We start from the raw sequence: 19,889 nt of genomic DNA, 5'->3' as shown, positions 1-19,889 counted from the left end.
CTGGATGTGACACACTCACAGACTTTCTATTTGATTAAACGGTGGACGGTGCATCGGAATGAAAACAATAACAATATTTCGGGGCTGTAAATCTAACTTTGAAATGAGTATATCCCGGCTGAACTACTGTTATCAGTTATAAAGGTATTTGAAAAGAACATGATTTATTAATGCCTTTTGACATATCATGGGCTGATACTGATACCATTTCTTCAAGGTTGGCATGTGCGCATTATTTTATTGATATATTGATATTTATTGATTCATTTGGACTTGTTGTCCGCCTCCCATTTCCCGCTGCGGACATATATCAGCTACAAACCATCTTGAGGTAGCCCCATTCGTAGCTTAGTTTGTTGCTAGTTCCGCTCACGCTCGGCCTAGAGTGACTCACAAGACAAAGAGGAAGTGCGATGGCCCGCACAGGAAGTGACCGCTGAGGTGGAAGTGAAAGAGACCACAGTGTTGTTTTGTGTGAGGGGAAAAGCAGAAAAAGGAGGACCTTGATTGGCTCTTTGAAGGCTTTGCTGCCAAAGAACCGCTAATGAACAACAACTTTATGCTGACATTACAGCAGCAAACTAGTCCAAAGAAAGCAACAACAACAAGTCCTCTGAAGGTTAATGTTGTGTGTCCGAGGTGGAGCTTGTTGTCGTCATGAGGCTCTACGATCATTCTTTCTGTCTGACCATCTTCTCTCTCTCCTCTCCTGGAGCGTGTTGGACTGCGGCCCAGGCAACAATCCAGCTAAACAGACCTTGCAGATTCCTCTGGTCTGTCGGTGAACGTCTTGGACGCACCAAACTCATCTCACGTTTCCAAGTTGTGCAGTCAGACATTTCATAGTTAAAAGCGCCAAGTTGTCCCAGTGGCCTTTGGAGTTTAGTCAGCGGTTTTGCTAAGTGGCCTTAGCTGGGAAGTCCCAGACCTCCAGCAGGCTGGGTTGTCTTCCTGCATTGCGTCTTTGAGTCATCTTTATGATGACTCAGGGTGTGTTTACGCTTCTAATCTTGGTCTTAAGTCCGCTTGCTGGTCTAGTTTGGTTTCTTTGGTTGAATGTGAACTCAGTCCAGGACCAGAAAGGAGGACCGAGACTGCCTGAGTGAGGCAAGTGTGAACGCATCGAAAAACCGATAAACTGTCACGTTCAAGTAGGGCTGGGGGATACGGCTAAAAACTGTATCCTGATATAAGCGTTTTATATCGGTCAATATCGATAATTATTGATATTTTTTATGACTTATCGAAAATAAGGACAGGGAGAAAAATATAATAAATTGAAATAAATTGAAAATAAATTACAATAATTTAAGTAAACTTTATTTTATTCCAAATGTAACCTTCCTCTGGTTTTAATCCCCTTCGCTATCAAGGCAAAAAGGAAAGGAAATGTCAACACAAGCATGGAAAACAGTCAAAACAATGTGAACACAATTGTAAATTCACATTGAACACTAAACAATAACCTCTTAAAATGAAGGTGCAAAAAAAAGGAATATGTAAGAAATGCTTAATAAAGTGTAACAAAATAGTGTAAAGCCTGTACATGTAAATATAGAGAAACCTAAGAACTCTTTTCTGCAGGCTTAGTGCCAGGAAGTTACTGTTTGTGTAACATTTAATTTGGTCTATTATTCTTATTTAAGTATGGAAAGGAATTTACGTTATGCAGTAATTATTATTGGACCAAATTACTATTATTTTAAAGTAGCAACTTTGTTATGTTTTGTAATTGATTTCATTTATACAGCCCTGCACTTTAGTTCCTACATGTTGTTTCCGTATACCCGAATAGTGAACGAACGAGGGTTGAAAAGAAAAGATGTAAAAAAAATAAAAAAAAAATAAAAAAAACTGCCATACTGTCTAGGTGATTTTTCCTGTTTTAACCACAATTTCTTCATTTTTACTTTCTCTTCTCTCTCCATGCAAAGAATCAACCACCAGACAACAAGATGGTGCAACCTAACATGATACTGTTAAGCGATTGGTTGTTAGCATGTCACTTCCATTGCTCAGTGATCAATTCTTGTTTTGGTAGGTTATCAGAGTGTCAGTATCTTTGTTCATGCAACTAACCTTGCTTCGTAACTTCCGGTTTCTTCCCATCCCCCCTCCAAAAAAACATTTAAAAAAAAAATATGTGTGTGTGTGTGTGTGTGTGTGTGTGTGTGTGTGTGTGTGTGTGTGTGTGTGTGTGTGTGTGTGTGTGTGTGTGTGTGTGTGTGTGTGTGTGTGTGTGTGTGTGTGTATATATATATATACATACATAATTAAAACACTGTAGCGTCCTGGCAGATGGAGTCTTCTGTAATTTCCGACTGTCTGTGAGGCCTTGAACGTAGGGATGGCCGATAAAAAAATGTAAAAAAAAATAATTATATATATAAAAAATACTTTTTATATATATATACACTACCGTTCAAAAGTTTGGGGTCACATTGAAATGTCCTTATTTTTGAAGGAAAAGCACTGTACTTTTCAATGAAGATAACTTTAAACTAGTCTTAACTTTAAAGAAATACACTCTATTAGGGATGTCCGATAATATCGGCCGATAAATGCGTTAAAATGTAATATCGGAAATTATCGGTATCGTTTTTTTTATTATCTGTATCGGTTTTTTTTATTTTTATTTTTTATTTATTTTTATTAAATCAACATAAAAAACACAAGATACACTTACAATTAGTGCACCAACCCAAAAAACCTCCCTCCCCCCATTTCTTTCTGTTATCAATATTCTGGTTCCTACATTATATATGAATATATATCAATACAGTCTGCAAGGGATACAGTCTGTAAGCACACATGATTGTGCGTGCTGCTGGTCCACTAATAGTACTAACCTCTAACAGTTAATTTTACTCATTTTCATTAATTACTAGTTTCTATGTAACTGTTTTTATACTGTTTTACTTTCTTTTTTATTCAAGAAAATGTTTTTAATTTAGTTATCTTATTTTATTATTTTTTTTAAAAAGTACCTTATCTTCACCATACATGGTTGTCCAAATTAGGCATAATAATGTGTTAATTCCACGACTGCATATATCGGTTGATATCGGTATCGGTAATTAAAGAGTTGGACAATATCGGAATATCGGATATCGGCAAAAAGCCATTATCGGACATCCCTACACTCTATACATTGCTAATGTGGTAAATGACTATTCTAGCTGCAAATGTCTGGTTTTTGGTGCAATATCTACATAGGTGTATAGAGGCCCATTTCCAGCAACTATCACTCCATTGTTCTAATTGTACAATGTGTTTGCTCATTGGCTCAGAAGGCTAATTGATGATTAGAAAACCCTTGTGCAATCATGTTCACACATCTGAAAACAGTTTAGCTCGTTACAGAAGCTACAAAACTGACCTTCCTTTGAGCAGATTGAGTTTCTGGAGCATCACATTTGTGGGGTCAATTAAACGCTCAAAATGGCCAGAAAAAGAGAACTTTCATCTGAAACTCGACAGTCTATTCTTGTTCTTAGAAATGAAGGCTATTCCACAAAATTGTTTGGGTGACCCCAAACTTTTGAACGGTAGTGTATATATATATATATATTATTATATATATAAAAATGTATATATATATTCAAGGCCTCATAGACAGTCGGAAATTACAGATTACTCCATCTGCCAGGACGCTACAGTGTTCTGTTTTTAATGTTTTCTTCTCAAATATACTTTTTTGCAAATGTGTCAGGGGCAATATTGCAAATCCCTCGATGACGTCATCAAGGAAAACCACACGCATCCTCAGATTGGTCTGACTCATTGTGACCTACGGTCCATCTTATATGGCTTTCCAGCGAATGCCACACCTCGCGCAATACAGCCTGTAAATGTATTTTTACGTTTGCGTTGTCACGCCGTGGACACCAAATGCAGCCCTGGCGTTTGGCAGCAATGAGGTCATCCACATATTTGCCTGCAGCTGTTCCCCAATTCCTGTCCCGCCACGGAGAAAAATGCACTAGAGAGTTCTAACTGACCCCTTAGTAGAACCTCAAGTCAAGTCCCAAAACACGACTAATTAGAGACTTTGAGCCATTTAAAAAGGTTTGATGCTTTATGATGTGTTTGCGAGCTTTGAAATGTTTGCTGCTAAATATAAAACACACATTTTTCATTTCATTTCCTCATCTTCTGCTTTTCTTAAACACAGAGGTGGCAGCTTCATGGTCCTTTTAGTTATTCCCAGTCCCGGCTCACGTCATCATTGTCTCATTTGAGGACACATGGCTGGTAACCACACAAATAAACACACACTCACACTAGCGATGGGCGATACGGCCTAAAATCTATATCGTGATATATATATATTGCAGTTTCCTGCGATAATGATATATTATTTCTTATGTAAAAGATAATGAAACATTTGAAAAGGAGTTACAAAGGCTCTTAATTTAGTTGCTGATGTATGAGGTAACATTGCCTCATTTCCAGGGGTGTTATTTTTTTGTTGAACTATTATTAATCTACTTGTTAATTTACTGTTAATATTTGGCTACATTCTGTTGTAACATGTTGCTATTTATATTTCTGTTAAAATATAATAAAACACTTATAATTATTTTGTTTGGATACCTGCGATGAGGTGGCGACTTGTCCAGGGTGTACCCCGCCTTCCGTTCGATTGTAGCTGAGATAGGCTCCAGCGCCCCCGCGACCCCGAAGGGAATAAGCGGTAGAAAATGGATGGATGGACTTTACATTAGTTTTGGGTAATACTACAAATGTGGGTATCGATCCAATACCAAGTAGTTACAACCTTGTAACTGTTTTGGACTTTTTGTTTGCTTTTTCTCTGTGTGTGGTATTTTAGTTCCTGTCCTGTACCCTTATTTTGTAGTATTTACAGGCTTCCACACCTGCTGCCTGATTGGCAACAGGGACACACCTTTACCCAGTTTCCAATCAGTCTCTTATTTCATTTCTGCACATTGCTTCATGTACACCTGTTGTTCCCGATATAAGATAAGTTGCGTGTCTTGTGCATTTGCTGGTGCACTCGCCTTCTTTTGTTTTTCCGTTTTCTGTTCTTTTCTCCTCTCCGTGTGAATGCAACTTTTGTTAATAATAAATAACATTATTTTACTCACCATCTGCCACCCTTCTCTGCATCCTTAGGGTCACGCCGCTAAGCTGCGTTCCAGCTCCTGACAACAGGGGTAGCATCGCTCATAACAATGCTGATACTGTACTTCAGAATTTCAAGATCATTGAGTGATTACATTTTTGATCACAATTACAATCAAACATAAACACAGTATGGCGATGTAACAATATCAATATCGTTTCTTAATACTGGCTCTGATTGAAATCCTTTAGTTTTTGCCCTTAAAGTCCTCCTGTTTCCAAGGACTTACTTCATGAGTTTCTAAACAATAAAAAAACAAACTAAAAAATTTTTTTTTAAGTAAAAACTATCGATCTAACCATTGTATTACCGGCCAAATAATGATATTATACTTGGTATCATTACTCTTGCTGTTTATATCGATCCGCCCACATTTGTTTACGTTCAAGAGCGCTAGCTTGCGGTTAGCATATCCTCCTACGGTGTGTAGCATGGCATGTTTAGCTATTCCTCGTCGTGCAGCAATAATGATACTTGTAAGAAACAGTTTATTCGCCGGCATGGAGGCGGGAATTACTGACTTCAAAGCGCCTTTGCACCGTGGAGGCTAGTTAGCTGTTAGCTTTTAAAAAAGGAAGCAAATTGGAACCTGGCAACTACCGACCTGTTTCTACCAAACCCCGCCACACATCAAGCCCCCCCCCCCACACACACTCCGTGCGTCGGTTGAGGTGAACGGGGTTTGGTGGTAGGGGGGTGTATAATGTAGACTGGAAGAGTTACGGCTGCATGGGATTCTGGGTATTTGTTGTGTTGTGTTTATGTTGTGTTACGGTGCGGAGGTTCTCCAGAAATGTGTTTGTCATTCTTTTTTGGTGTGGGTTCACAGTGTGGCGCATATTTGTAACGTAACAAGTTGTTTATATGGCCACTGTCAGTGTAAGCTGTGTGGCTGTTGACCAAGTATGCCTTGCTGTCTCCTACGTGTGCAAGTAAAAGCTACATACAACATGTGGCCGGGCTGGCACGCTGTTTGTACAGGCTATAGAGGACAATAAATGCAGTGCCATTAGGGCACGCCCTTATCAGAGAATATTTGCCTCGGGGATTTCTAGGAGAGGCACTGAGATCCGTAAGTCTCCTGGGAAAATTGGGAGGGTCGGCAAGTATGCTGGGAAAATCGGGAGGATCGGCAAGTATGCAGCTGAGCCGCATCAGAGTGGTCAAAGAGCCGAATGCGGCTTCGGAGCCACGGGTTGCCGACCCCTGGCCTAGCTCAACCACAACACATAATTTGCAGACTATAATTACTGGTTTGCAAAAAAATATTTTTAACCCAAATAGGTAAAATTACAAAATCTCCCACGGCACAGCAGACCGTATCTCACGGCACACTGGTCTACATTCAGACTTTACTTAAATCAATACCGGAGCAGCATCTCCTGATCCGTGGCTCACTAGTGCAACAACAACGCCAGAAATGTGTCCCGTGAAAACCCATCCGACCGGAACTCTCTAAAAACGAAAGTTTCGTGGGTGAATGATATAAACCTTTAGCGCTTCCATAGCGAGTCTACTGACAGATATAAGTTAGAACTTTACGCTACTTTATATTAGAAATGGCAACAGTGGAGGATAAATGCCCCACAACAAGAAGATAGAGAAAAAGAAGAATCTTATTGACTGCGGCGTCGGCATGGGGTACAATGGCGGACACGCGCAAATTTTCAGGACTTACACATGTCCCAAATACACATCAGCAGGTACCAGAAGGTAAGAAAAGCTGGTTTTGCATACTATTGCAAAACAAAATACCAGATAAAGTCTGCTAAGAGGTGCCATTTTGTGTTTTTTTATACACATAATACCACATAATACTCGTATGTTAAAGCCCAGTACGTCTGACTATGGTAGCCGTAATGCGGCGACAATAGCTTACCATAGTCGTACTAAAACATTTTGACGGATTTTTGAGCACCGTGTGGAATGTTCTATATTCTCATTGGAACATTTAAAGTTTTGGTGTTATTTACTGGCGTCTTATTGCAGTCTACATGTATCTCTTATGTGTGACTGCCATCTACTGGTCACACTTATCGTTACACCATATACCAAATAAAATAGCTTCGAGGTCGGTAGGCACAACCAAAATGATTCCGTACATTAGGCGCACCGGGTTATAAGCCTCGCTGTCGATTTTTGAGAAAATGAAAGGCTTTGAAGTGTTCCTTATAGTCCGAAAAATAAGGTAACTTGATTTGCCTACTGTACACAGCTTCAGTCACTTATTCACCTCGAAATCGTCTGCATGTATGTGTCTCTCTGTGACAAAAGTTGAACATTTCACAAGCTAGCTCAAAGCTGCCACTGTTTGCGCCTTGGTTTAAATAGCGAGATGTAAATATTTCTTCACTGTCATGTCAAGCTAATATATAATCACTGCAACGTCCCAATTCCATCGTTCATGTTAATGAGCCAGTCATTAGGTATTGTTCGTTAGTGAATATCACAATCCTCCATTATTTTAATCAAATTTGATTCGCTAACAAGATGTATTAAAAACAACAGCTAATAATCAAAAGAAGATAGGTAATCTGCAGTTTTAATCACAATGATCATTGTTTTAACCTCACTTTTGTATCTCTCCTACAGCAACCATTACCATCAATTATGCAAATTAGTTAATGACGTCATCTAGCAACTTTTAGGACAGCCAATAGTTACTTTCCTTGCTAAGGAGTTGGCAACACTGAAACCGAGTAGTCTGTTACGCACCGTGTTTGGCCGAGTCGTAACTGAGACGATATACAAAAACCTGGTCAAAATGTTAGCAAGAAAGCAAAAACTAAATGAATCTTTGGGCACCACATGATGCGATTCGATTCTTGGGAGTAATGATTCGATTCAGATTTGATTCTGGATTCAAAACGATTCTGGATTCAAAATCAATACATTTTAAAACATTGGATGCCAGTTCTATGATTAACTAAATTCCTTCATAAAATAGAGAGACAGTTCTGATCAATTTTTATATTACATAAAAGAAAACTGGTTTTGTTTGATAAAATGCCTCCCAAACATTTCCATCCATCCATCCATTTCATGTAATAAAGTCAAATACAAATAAGGCAACAGGACAAGTATCCAACATAAGTTACATCAACAAAATGATTAGCCAGGACAGGACAGATTGAAAAAAAATAAAATAAAAATTATTTTAATTTGTAATTTTTATTAATTAATAAGAATCGCTATTAATTTGAAAATCTATTTTTTTTATACACTCTTAACTATGATAATATAATAATATCAATGATAACTTTTTAAAAATCATATTATGCAGAGCTCTACCCTGTATTCATTGTTTTAATGCTGATATTGATTATTGGCCCACAAAGGCTCAAACATGTACTAGAAACTGGAAGATCAATGAAAACGTTGGAGGCATTAGCCACACCTTAAGCTCCGCCCACCCCAAAGCCACCATTGATGACATCACTTAGCTGCGTGTTTAACCTCTTTATTACCGTTTTCATAGTGATGCTTCTCTCATAATCAGCATCTTGATGGGAATCAGAAACAGTGACGCATATACTTTATTCACATTGTTATAATCATAATCACACATGGGAACTTTATTCACGTTGTTATATCATAATCACACATGGAATATGATATGAATATGTGAAAATAATACAAAGAGAGAATACAACAAAGTGGATACGATTATCCATGTTCAGTGGTCACAAGTGAGTGTGGCTTTTAAAGGACCAGTGCCTCAAATTGATTTATATCACAGCGGTAACCATGGAAACAGATGCTCCCTTGGTAGCTGATTGTATAGCAGGGTGGGGCTCTTAAATCAATAGCTGGACGGTGATGTCGTTGAACAATATTTGAAAGTAACACAACGACACAAAAGTGCATTTGCAACATGTGTGTTACAGACTTCTGGAGTCAATTCATAGACGTAGGCAAACTGCGGCCGTGAAATGTTTCTCAATGATTTTTTAAAGACGTTTAACGACGTAGCTGTAACAAGCAATATGATTTTAAATACTATTTTAAATCACCCAGAGTCTTGAACTGCCACAAAGTAATTCCAGTGGTTTCGGAAGGTAGTGACTGCGTGCTTTCCAGTGACATACGGGTAATTACAGCAGCTCCAGGAAGATGAGGCTTTGATACAAAGCAGAGTGGGTTTTTGTTTACATAGCAGTGTGATGGAGGCCGGCAGAGAATTAAGTTATGCAGAAAAGTGATATTTAATTGGACTTTTTTTTTTTTTTTACATACACTTACATTTTTTAGGGTTAAAAATCCTAAATCCTTTATAATGTACTATCTGGGTGTGCTTTTCGGTAAAAAGGTTTTAGAAATAATATTTTTTTTGTTTTTTGAGTTGGTTTTGTCGTTGGCATGCAGTCATCAAGGGTGGGTATCAAAGTCTGTCGGCACTACCGAGTACAGTAAAAGCTCGGTAGGACCAACTTAGTTGGTTCTTGAACATGGTTCATAAATCAAAAGTGTATATATATCTTTACACACACTCATATATATATGTATATTTACACACACACATACACACACACACACACACACACACACACACACACACACACACACACACACACACACACACACACACACACACACACACACACACACACATACAGTACAGGCTAAAAGTTTAGACACACCTTCTTAGACTTAGAAAATCTTTATTGTCCCCGAGGGGCAATTTGGTTTGCAGCAGTAGTCATTAAAAACAAGGTTCAACAATAAAAACAAGGTTCAACAGTAAAAACAAGGTTAAACAGTAAAAACGAGGTACAACAGTAAAAACGAGGTACAACAGTAAAAACAAGGTACAAATACATAAAATACATACAACATACAAACCATCTCATTTCAATGCGTTTTCTTTATTTTCATGACTATTGTAGATTGTCGCGGAAGGCATCAAATCTACGACACCTGTGAAGTGAAAACCCTTTCAGGTGACTACCTCTTGAAGCTCATCAAGAGAATACCAAGAGTGTGCAAAGCAGTAATCAGAGCAAAGGGTGGCTATTTTGAAGAAACTAGAATATAAAACATGTTTTCCGTTATTTACGCATTGAATGAGAAGGTGTGTCCAAACTTTTGGCCTGTACTATATATACCTGTGTGTATATATATTTATATATATATGTGTGTATATTTATATGTATATTTATATATATATATATATATATATATATATATATATATATATATATATATATATATATATATATATATATATATATATATATATATATATCCACCACAATCTCTTCATGTAATGGGTCCCATTTTTATAGTCTTTGGTATGACTCGGCCGGAGTTTGAACTCACAACCTACCGATCTCAGGGCGGACACTCTAACCACAAGGCCACTGCAAAATGACGCGTTTGTACACCGGGACATGGTTCGCGCACACAGGCATATGTGGTGCGATCTAAACGTTGGTAATAAAAACTACAACTAAGATGCACGTTATCATCAAACCGCTTGTGTGTAATAAGTACAATACTTACAGTACAAACACTTTGTAGGACTCAACATAAGACACGACTGGCACATTCTACTTAAGGGCAAAGACCTACAAACTGCAATGAATGCATATTTGCAAGTGATACTGAGAAGTGTAAGAAAACAAGATCTAACAACTGAACAGTACAGTAATTATCATCAGCTCAATGGTGAATGCTGAATACCAAATTAGATGTTATGATTTATTACCGCATCAACGCACAAAAGGAACCGTATCGGTTCAAATGTAAAAGGTATCCATCCTTAGCAGTCATGTTTAAAGTAGTCTTGGAAAAAAGGGACCCAAGCACATGCAACAGATCACATGACACTTACAGTTGTGCCTACTGTAATAACTGGACTACAGTTCTCTCCAAAGTGGACTCAAAAATCAAACTGTCATTTATTATCGTGAGCCTGAGTTTTTATTTTCTGGTCACTCTATGGATTTTAGGATGTGACAACTCGCCTTCCAAAAAACAAATCCGCCATTACTGGAAGTAGGGATTTAGCTTCTTTAACTGATAATCTGTAATATCCTTTTCACATTTTTTTTTATTACAGTCCTTCAACCCGATGAGCGCTTTTGTTTGTCAGCGTTAAAGTGCCTCGATTGTGTAGCGTCTATGTTTAGACTTGCGAGGCCGACCTCTCACCCCGTGGAGCAGCTCGTTGAGAGTCTGCACGCTTCTCTGTGATCAACTTGTTATTCTTCCGTTTTGGTCCTCTTTCGTCGGCCGGAATAAAGTGCCAGTTGTTGCACTTCTCAGTGGCCCCCCCTGTCTCCTTGTGGACTGGTTGGGCTCTCGTCGGGCACAGTCCGGCTCTTTGTTTGCGACACACACCCGACTTTCTGTTTCCTCCCAGCATAGCTGCATCGCTGGGATAGAGGCTGGAGGCTCCTAAAAAAAAAAAAAAAAAAAAAAAAAAAGTGCGGGAAGGATCTTCAACAGATGCATTTCAAGGATGCTGCGTCACTGAATTCCACAGAGCGAGTGCTCCAGTGTTTAGCTTTTTCCTGAATGTTCGTGCTAGCGTCTCTGCTAATGTTCAACGTTATATTCCAACATTTGACCATGCATTTATCGCTTAACGACGGCATATTTGCCATTCTCCATTTTGATTTTTACTCACTGTTGCGTAGATGATTTAAACACTGTAAATTTGGCTCACGATAGAGATTTTAATTCTATTGTTATGTCGTGACAATGCATTTGATGCCTCAGATTTAGCAACGACAATCTGCAATGCATCGTCCTTGCTAGCGAGCGCGGCTAATGTCCCTCTACAGTTCGAAGCCGCTTCTTTTTTTTATTTTAAACATTTCTTTATTGAATTTTTTTCGCCAAAAAAGTTAACAGAAATACATTACAATTCAAATAAAATGTTCCTTAAAAAAGTCAGTCAAATAAGTACTAGCTTATATTGATATAAAGCCACAGACAATTGCACTTCCGAATGGCCTCAACGTGGTGCAGCAATACACAAAAGCCAACAAAAGACCCATCAATCAACCATAATTCAACCACGTCTCAATCGGGGCCAAGCTGGAGATCGGTCCCCTTTACATATTTTAGGAAACCACCCCATACTTTCCGAAACTTCACAGAACAACCATTCAATATCAGCCTAATCTTTTCCAGTTTGAGAAAATAAAGAACATCTTCAATCCAGCGGGTTTGCCTAAATCACTAATCCTATATGGCGGCAAATAAAGTATATTTCTTCAAAGTATCTTTATTACTGAAGGACTACAGGACGATGCAAGTAACATCATACGCAAGTACGGTGTTAGCTTTCACTGTTATGCTGATGACACTCAACTCTACATGCCCCTAAAGCTGACCAACACGCCGGACTGTAGTCAGCTGGAGGCGTGTCTTAATGAAATTAAACAATGGATGTCCGCTAACTTTTTGCAACTCAACGCTAAGAAAACGGAAATGCTGATTATCGGTCCTGCTAGACACCAACATCTATTTAATAATACCACCTTAACATTTGACAACCAAACAATTAAACAAGGAGACTCGGTAAAGAATCTGGGTATTATCTTCGACCCAACTCTCTCGTTTGAGTCGCACATTAAGAGTGTTACTAAAACGGCCTTCTTTCATCTCCGTAATATCGCTAAAATTCGTTCCATCTTGTCCACTAGCGACGCTGAGATCATTATTCATGCGTTCGTTACGTCTCGTCTCGATTACTGTAACGTATTATTTTCGGGCCTCCCTATGTCTAGCATTAAAAGATTACAGTTGGTACAAAATGCGGCTGCAAGGCTTTTGACAAAAACAAGAAAGTTTGATCATATTACGCCTATACTGGCTCACTTGCACTGGCTTCCTGTGCACTTAAGATGCGACTTTAAGGTTTTACTACTTACGTATAAAATATTACACGGTTTAGCTCCAGCCTATCTCGCCGATTGTATTGTACCATATGTCCCGACAAGAAATCTGCGTTCAAAGAACTCCGGCTTATTAGTGATTCCCAGAGCCAAAAAAAAGTCTGCGGGCTATAGAGCGTTTTCTATTCGGGCTCCAGTACTCTGGAATGCCCTCCCGGTAACAGTTAGAGATGCTACCTCAGTAGAAGCATTTAAGTCCCATCTTAAAACTCATTTGTATAATCTAGCCTTTAAATAGACCCCCCCTTTTTTAGACCAGTTGATCTGCCGTTTCTTTTCTTCTCTCCTCTTCTCCCCTGTCCCTTGCGAGGGGGAGTTGCATAGGTCCGGTGGCCATGGATGAAGTGCTGGCTGTCCAGAGCCGGGACCCCGGGTGGACCACTAGCCTGTGCATCGGTTGGGGACATCTCTGCGCTGCTGACCCGTCTCCGCTCGGGATGGTTTCCTGTTGGCCCCGCTGTGGACTGGACTCCCGCTGATGTGTTGGATCCACTGTGGACTGGACTTTCACAATGTTATGTCAGACTCACTCGACATCCGTTGCTTTCGGTCTCCCCTAGAGGGGGGGGGGTTACCCACATATGCGGTCCTCTCCAAGGTTTCTCATAGTCATTCACCGACGTCCCACTGGGGTGAGTTTTTCCTTGCCCGTATGTGGGCTCTGTACCGAGGATGTCGTTGTGGCTTGTACAGCCCTTTGAGACACTTGTGATTTAGGGCTATATAAATAAACATTGATTGATTGATTGATGCAAAGCTAAACATGCTATGATACCAAAACGTACTTTTAAAAAGTAATTGAGTGTAGTTATTCGTTACTTTCCCAAAAAGTAATTCAATTACTAATGGATTTACTCTTTAATAAATGTAATTCATTACTAGGGAAAGTAATAAATACGTTATTTAAAAAAACTAATATATATCTGGCATATGCAGTTGAGAGACGTTTCATGAGAGCAGATTGTGTGTGTGTGTGTGTGTGTGTGTACCTTTTTAAAAGGCGACGCCCTTTGCCAAAGGACATGTGAAGTCAGCAAGAGCGTACTCAGATCAGCATTTTAGCTCAGCTGCGTTTGTTAGCTTAGCAGCAGCAGTTTACTAGCAGTGACAGAAGCTCTGTTGAAATTTTCACTAGCTAATAAAGAGATTGAATATGCTTTGATGGCTGTAGTCTCCTTGTCCACAAACAGAGTATTGTAGTATTACAAGCTCTTCACTTCAATCATCGATTTGTTGTTCATTATTCCCTCGTAGTAGTAGTAGTAGTAGTGTGTGTGTATATGTGTGTGCACTTACATGTTGTGTGTTGTTTGCTGTGTGATGTTGCCTCTTCCTTTTTGATAACAAGTTCATTTTATTGTGGTGCTGGTTTTTGCTTTTATTAGTAAAATATTACCTCCTGCATTGACCTTGCTGTGCTTCCGACGCGGTCTTGATAACATGCAACCTCATCAAATGTAGCGTTCCACATTACAGCAAACGCATCGGTAACATTGTTGTAGCGCAAGTAAAAGTGATCAATTAGATTACTCCTCACTAGTAAAAATAACAGCGTTAGTAAAGTCGTTATTATGTAATGCCGTTTTTCCCCACACTGCATACCACACACTGTAAGAGGATACAAGAAGCTATTCTAACCTCTAAGCTAAAAATATTGAATGAGTGAGCAGATCCATATAATTATCGATGATACAAAATATAGTACACTTAAATAGTCATTAATGCAGTGATTAGATTGATATTTTTTATTATGACAAAATTATTTTTGTGGTTTTTGTTTAGTGTTTACAAACTCAAAAATGAGGTACGCTGTCCATGGTGAGCTTTGTTTTTGACTGATTGACAGGTGACAATCTTCCCCTGGAGTTGATTGACAGGCCTTCGGGCGAGTCCAGTGGTTTTGTTACTGGATGACTCGGATGGCTTGGTTCCCCCCTATTGAGCAGAAAAGCAGCAACAAGGAAAAAGAGGGTCCAAGTGAAAATAAGGAGTATTGGGCCTTTGCGATATGGCCTGAAAATAAAATAAAAATGTAATATCCAATTTTTTTTTTACCCACTTTTTGAAAAAATACAAATAAAACAATGAATACAAAACTAGTTGCTAATACACTGCATCTTACTGTTAGCCAAATTCCAATTTGTGTAATGTTGTTCTTTTTAGACCAGATATAATAAATTGTAATTTTTGATGATGACTATATAGGTTAAGTAAGTGAATAAACACAGGGTTTTCTATGAAGTATACTGGGCTCCTTGTTAGTGTGTACTGATGGTAAAGTATATTACTATATTCATGAATAAATGCGTTATAATTCCCTGACAGTTTTGCAGCAGCACACGCACATTTGCATTTCCCCCGCTTGGCTCAATGCTTTTTGAGATGCCAGAATAAATTTGTTGAGCTGCTGCCCTTTTTAAAGAAACTTTGCAGCCCGCAGTCACTTCCTCAACGCCTGTTGCCGTAAATCTAAACCACTGGCGACACTTTTCCTTTCTTTGGAACAAACGTCTCGCTCTCGTTAGCATAAGCATTAGCAATGTTTTGCTGGGTTTGGGAATCTCTGCTAAGGAAGTAAAAGACTGGACGAGGGCTATGGAAGCGCATGGTGGTGAAAAGTTAAAAAAAACATTGATTTAAAATTAAAATAAAAACCATCTACTGCAACAAAAAACTAAAAATGTATAGATAAAATCGCTATATCGCCCAGGCTGAGAAAAGAGAAATTGGTTCTTGTGTAGTTGCTTTTGCAAACCTAATTTTTTTCTTTTGCCTTCAAACGCAAATAAAAAGCAGAATGAGTGTGTGTGTTTTTTTTGTGTTGTGTTCGTCATAAACGTTGCCTTGGGCATCACAGCAGAAAGTCTATTGAGTGGATGTCATGGGACAGAAGACGCCGCCATGACATCTTGTGACTGGATGTTGCCTGAAGTGGTGGCTTGGCTCTGCTTTTAACGTCTTTGTTTGCTCCTCTTCTTCCAGGTTGGGATGTCCTGAGTTCCTACTAGCGGGCCCCAGGGAGCGCCGTGCTGATGGGACCGGCTGTGCCACCATGAGCTTACAAGATGGCAGCTGCAGTTACGCCAGCAGCGCCAACATGGCCGCCGCCAGCGGCAGCATGCGGCGGCGCCTGGAGGACCAGGAGTTCAACCTGCGCGTCTATCCGGGCTCCCTGGCGGAGGGCACCATCTACTGCCCAGTCAGCGCCCGCAAGAACACCACGGCGGCCGAGGCCATTGAGTGCCTCATCGAGCGGCTGCGCCTGGAGCGGACCAAGTGCTACGTGCTGGCTGAGGTGAAGGAGTTTGGCGGCGAGGAATGGATCCTCAATCCTGGCGACTGCCCCGTGCAGCGTATGATGCTGTGGCCCAGGAACGCCCTAGAAAACCGCGGCGGCCTGGGTAGCGGCGACGATTACCGCTTCCTGCTGCGGGAAAAGAACCTGGACGGATCCATCCACTACGGCGGCAGTCTGCAGATGTGGCTGAGGGTGACTGAGGAGCGCCGTCATATGGTGGAACGGGGTTTCCTCCCACAACCTGCAGGAAGCGACCCCCCGACGGATCTCTGCGCTCTCCCGGAACTCACGGAGCGCGCCCTTTTGGAGAGTCTGCGCGCACGTTTCCGCCAAGAGAAGATCTACACGTACATCGGGAGTATTCTCATCGTGGTCAACCCCTTCCAGTTCCTACCCATATACAACCCCAAGTACGTCAAACTCTACGACAACCACGCGCTGGGCAAGCTGGAGCCGCACATCTACGCCGTGGCCGACGTGGCCTATCACGCCATGCTGCAGCGCCGCAAGAACCAGTGCATCGTCATCTCGGGCGAGAGCGGATCTGGCAAGACGCAGAGCACCAACTTCCTCATTCATCACCTGACCGCCCTCAGCCAGAAGGGCTTCGCCAGCGGTGTGGAGCAGATCATCCTGGGGGCGGGGCCTGTGCTGGAGGTAAGGAGCTGCAGTGTTGGATGCGTTCACTTTGAAAACAGAACTTTGTATATCCTCATTCAGGTGAGTTTATTCTCAGGGTGTTGAATCGCAACTGGACTGTCCTGGTTGTCTTAGAAGATACTTCGCCCCTTATCTGATGAGGCTTCACCAGTTAAGACAGTCTGAGGGGATTAGTGTCTGTATACACTAATTGTGCGTTCAATTTGTACTGGGAAGTCCGAATTTCCGGGTTTCTAGTCGGAACTCGACCTGGATCGCCCCTTAAGGTCGGATTTCCCAGACGTAAAGTCGGAGCATTCTCACACCCCCAAGTTGCCTTCAAAGGTGGCTGCCCTGAATGACAACAATAATGTGAGCTTTTATAACATTCGTTATTAGCACTTGTGATTATGTCTATGAATGTTCTCATTCATCCAGGTCAGTGTAATCTCAGAGCATTCAATCGATCGCAACGGGACTGTTTGGTTTGTCTTAGACGTTTCGCCCCTCATCTGAGTAGGCTTCATCAGTTCATGTTCATAGACTTTGATGTGTCAGATCTAGTCTTAGACTTTGATTGGTCAGATCTTGTCTAAGACGAGATCTGACCAATCTAAGTCTATGAGCATGAACTGATGAAGCCTACTGAGGTATTGGCACCAGCCGCTAGACTAGATCCGACCAATCTAAGTCTAAGACAAGATCTGACCAATCTAAGACTAAATCTGACCAGTCGAAGTCTAAGACTAGATCTGACCAGTCAAAGTCTAAGACTAGAACTGACCAGTCGAAGTCTAAGACTAGATCTGACCAGTCAAAGTCTAAGACTAGATCTGACCAATCGAAGTCAAAGACTAGATCTGACCAATCGAAGTCAAAGACTACATCTGACCAATCAAAGTCTATGAGCATGAACTGATTAAGCTTACTGAGGTATTGGCATCAGCCGCTAGACTAGATCTGACCAATCGTAGACCAAGACTAGATCTGCCCATCAAAGTCTATGAGCATGAACTGATGAAGACTACTTAGATGAGGGGCGAAACATCTCCTAAGACAAACCACAGTCCAGTTGCTATCGATTGAATGCCCTGAGAACACTTGTGATTAGTCTTTGTACCACTACATCAGCCATATACGATGTATTGTTGGACGTTTATATATGGTAACATCACTGTAGTGTAAACACAGTTTTTTATTTATGGTATATACGTCCTACGTTGCTAGCAATAGCGTCTGTGTTTTCTCTTCATCCACCGTGTTTGAAGGTTACAGAAAGAGTGCATATTTTCCCGTAAATTGTTTATATTCAGACAAGGCAAGCGCATGAATAGCTTTCGTGGATGTGGCCATCTTGATTTCGACCTCGTAACTGGAATGCTCACAACTCTACTGTGACGTCATTCTTAGCTCCAACTTCTAACTAAATGGAACGCACCATAAGCCCACTGCAAAGGCAGATTCAACTGTCATAATTACTTTATTTTCCAGGCTATAGAGTGCAGCGGTAAGTACACCATCAAATTAAATGTTTATTTACATGCCTGTCACACACGGCAGGAAAATGGATGATCAAACAAAACAGAAAAGTTATCACATTGGTCTGACAACGGTCCCTTTTGAAAAATCAAAAAAAGTGCCATACTGTCGAGGTGACTTTTCTTGTTTTATCCACATTTCTTCATTATTACCTTCTCTTCTCACTCCATGCAAAGAATCAACCGCCAGACAACAAGATGGCACAACCAAACCTGATAATTGATACTGTTACCTGATTGGCTGTTTGCGTGTCACGCCCACTGATCAGTGATCACTTTCTGCGTTGCTCGGTTACCAGAGAGCGATTTTCTTTTGCTCATGCAACCGACTTTGCTTACGGTTTCTTCCGACGAAGATGACAAAAAATGTTAAACATTTTATCGAACGCATTGCGATGTATAGCCCGAGTCTACTGTGTGTATTCTGTGATTGAGTGGTGACAAGTCCAGGGTGTAGCCTCCCAAAGTCTGCTGGGAAAGATTCCAGCTCCCTGTGGTCCTGAACGGGATCAGCAGTAGAACTCTGTATGTCCTGAAACTGGCAGTTTGTACTGGAAACGAATGAGAAAACCTCTTCAAATAACCTTTACCCGAACCATAACTCATGAAATATGTCCATCCGATCAATAGTTCTGTTTGTGGGAAAAGGTCCGTTGCCAATTTTCACTGCAGTTCTTCAGAGTCTCAGAAAACATCCTAAACTGTCACTTGGAATGAAGTCTCCGCTCAGGCCGCTCTATTTTCCTCAATTTGGTCAGGAATTCCCTGCGTCGCTCCAATGTGGCGCTGCTGCTTCGCCATCACTTCCACTTCATATGTTCCAAATTAGACGGGGAAGTGACAAAAGCCAGATGAAACCGGGAAAATAATTTAGCAGGTAATTTTTTTCGGCCTGGGAATGTGAACTCCAGAGATGAGGCATGAAACGGATTAGAAATGGCCGATTTATATTTAGCGCGTATGACTTTTATATAGACATCCTATGACCCAGAAAGACACTTTTTCTTCACTGTTTTCAATCTCTGCATTGATGGAAACATTTCAGGGAATGTTGCCTAATCCGCCCTGGATTATGAATCAATGATGGATTATGGATTATAAAATTTCATTGGGATCTCCATGTTTTTTTATGAGGGGGGGTCTACTTCAGGACGACATTTCCTTTAAACTGTTTAAAGTTAGATTTGTGTCATTTGCAGTCGGATAGACGTGACCCGGTCAACTCGTCTTCTTTTTCCACGTTGTTGTGCTGCATGCAGCTTCCCCTCAGGATGTGTGTGTGTGGGACGGGGGTGGGGGGCGGGGTCATGTCAGCATGCAGCTGTGCAGTTCGGTCACTTGGTGGTACGCTTTGTCAT

The 19,889-nt window shown here is 40.7% G+C and overlaps 1 protein-coding gene across 5 annotated transcripts in view; it reads left to right on the top strand.

Moving 5' to 3' along the window:
- Window positions 1-19,889, top strand: part of myo9ab (myosin IXAb) — a 195,399-nt gene that overhangs the window by 27,260 nt on the left and 148,250 nt on the right. For 4 of the 5 annotated variants that reach the window (XM_062063308.1, XM_062063307.1, XM_062063306.1 and 1 more), the window contains exon 2: window positions 16,039-17,011. In XM_062063308.1, the coding sequence (XP_061919292.1) occupies window positions 16,109-17,011 (903 nt within the window). In that variant the 5' untranslated portion in view covers window positions 16,039-16,108. Of the gene's footprint in view, window positions 1-4,178; window positions 4,255-16,038; window positions 17,012-19,889 lie in introns of those variants that run through there. The other variant, XM_062063305.1, reaches the window with a different exon arrangement.

The sequence above is a fragment of the Entelurus aequoreus genome, linkage group LG11 (assembly GCF_033978785.1).
Source record: "Entelurus aequoreus isolate RoL-2023_Sb linkage group LG11, RoL_Eaeq_v1.1, whole genome shotgun sequence".
Lineage (NCBI taxonomy): Eukaryota > Metazoa > Chordata > Actinopteri > Syngnathiformes > Syngnathidae > Entelurus > Entelurus aequoreus.
Note: the sequence above shows the minus strand (reverse complement) of the source record. Positions and strands in the feature narration are given on the sequence as shown.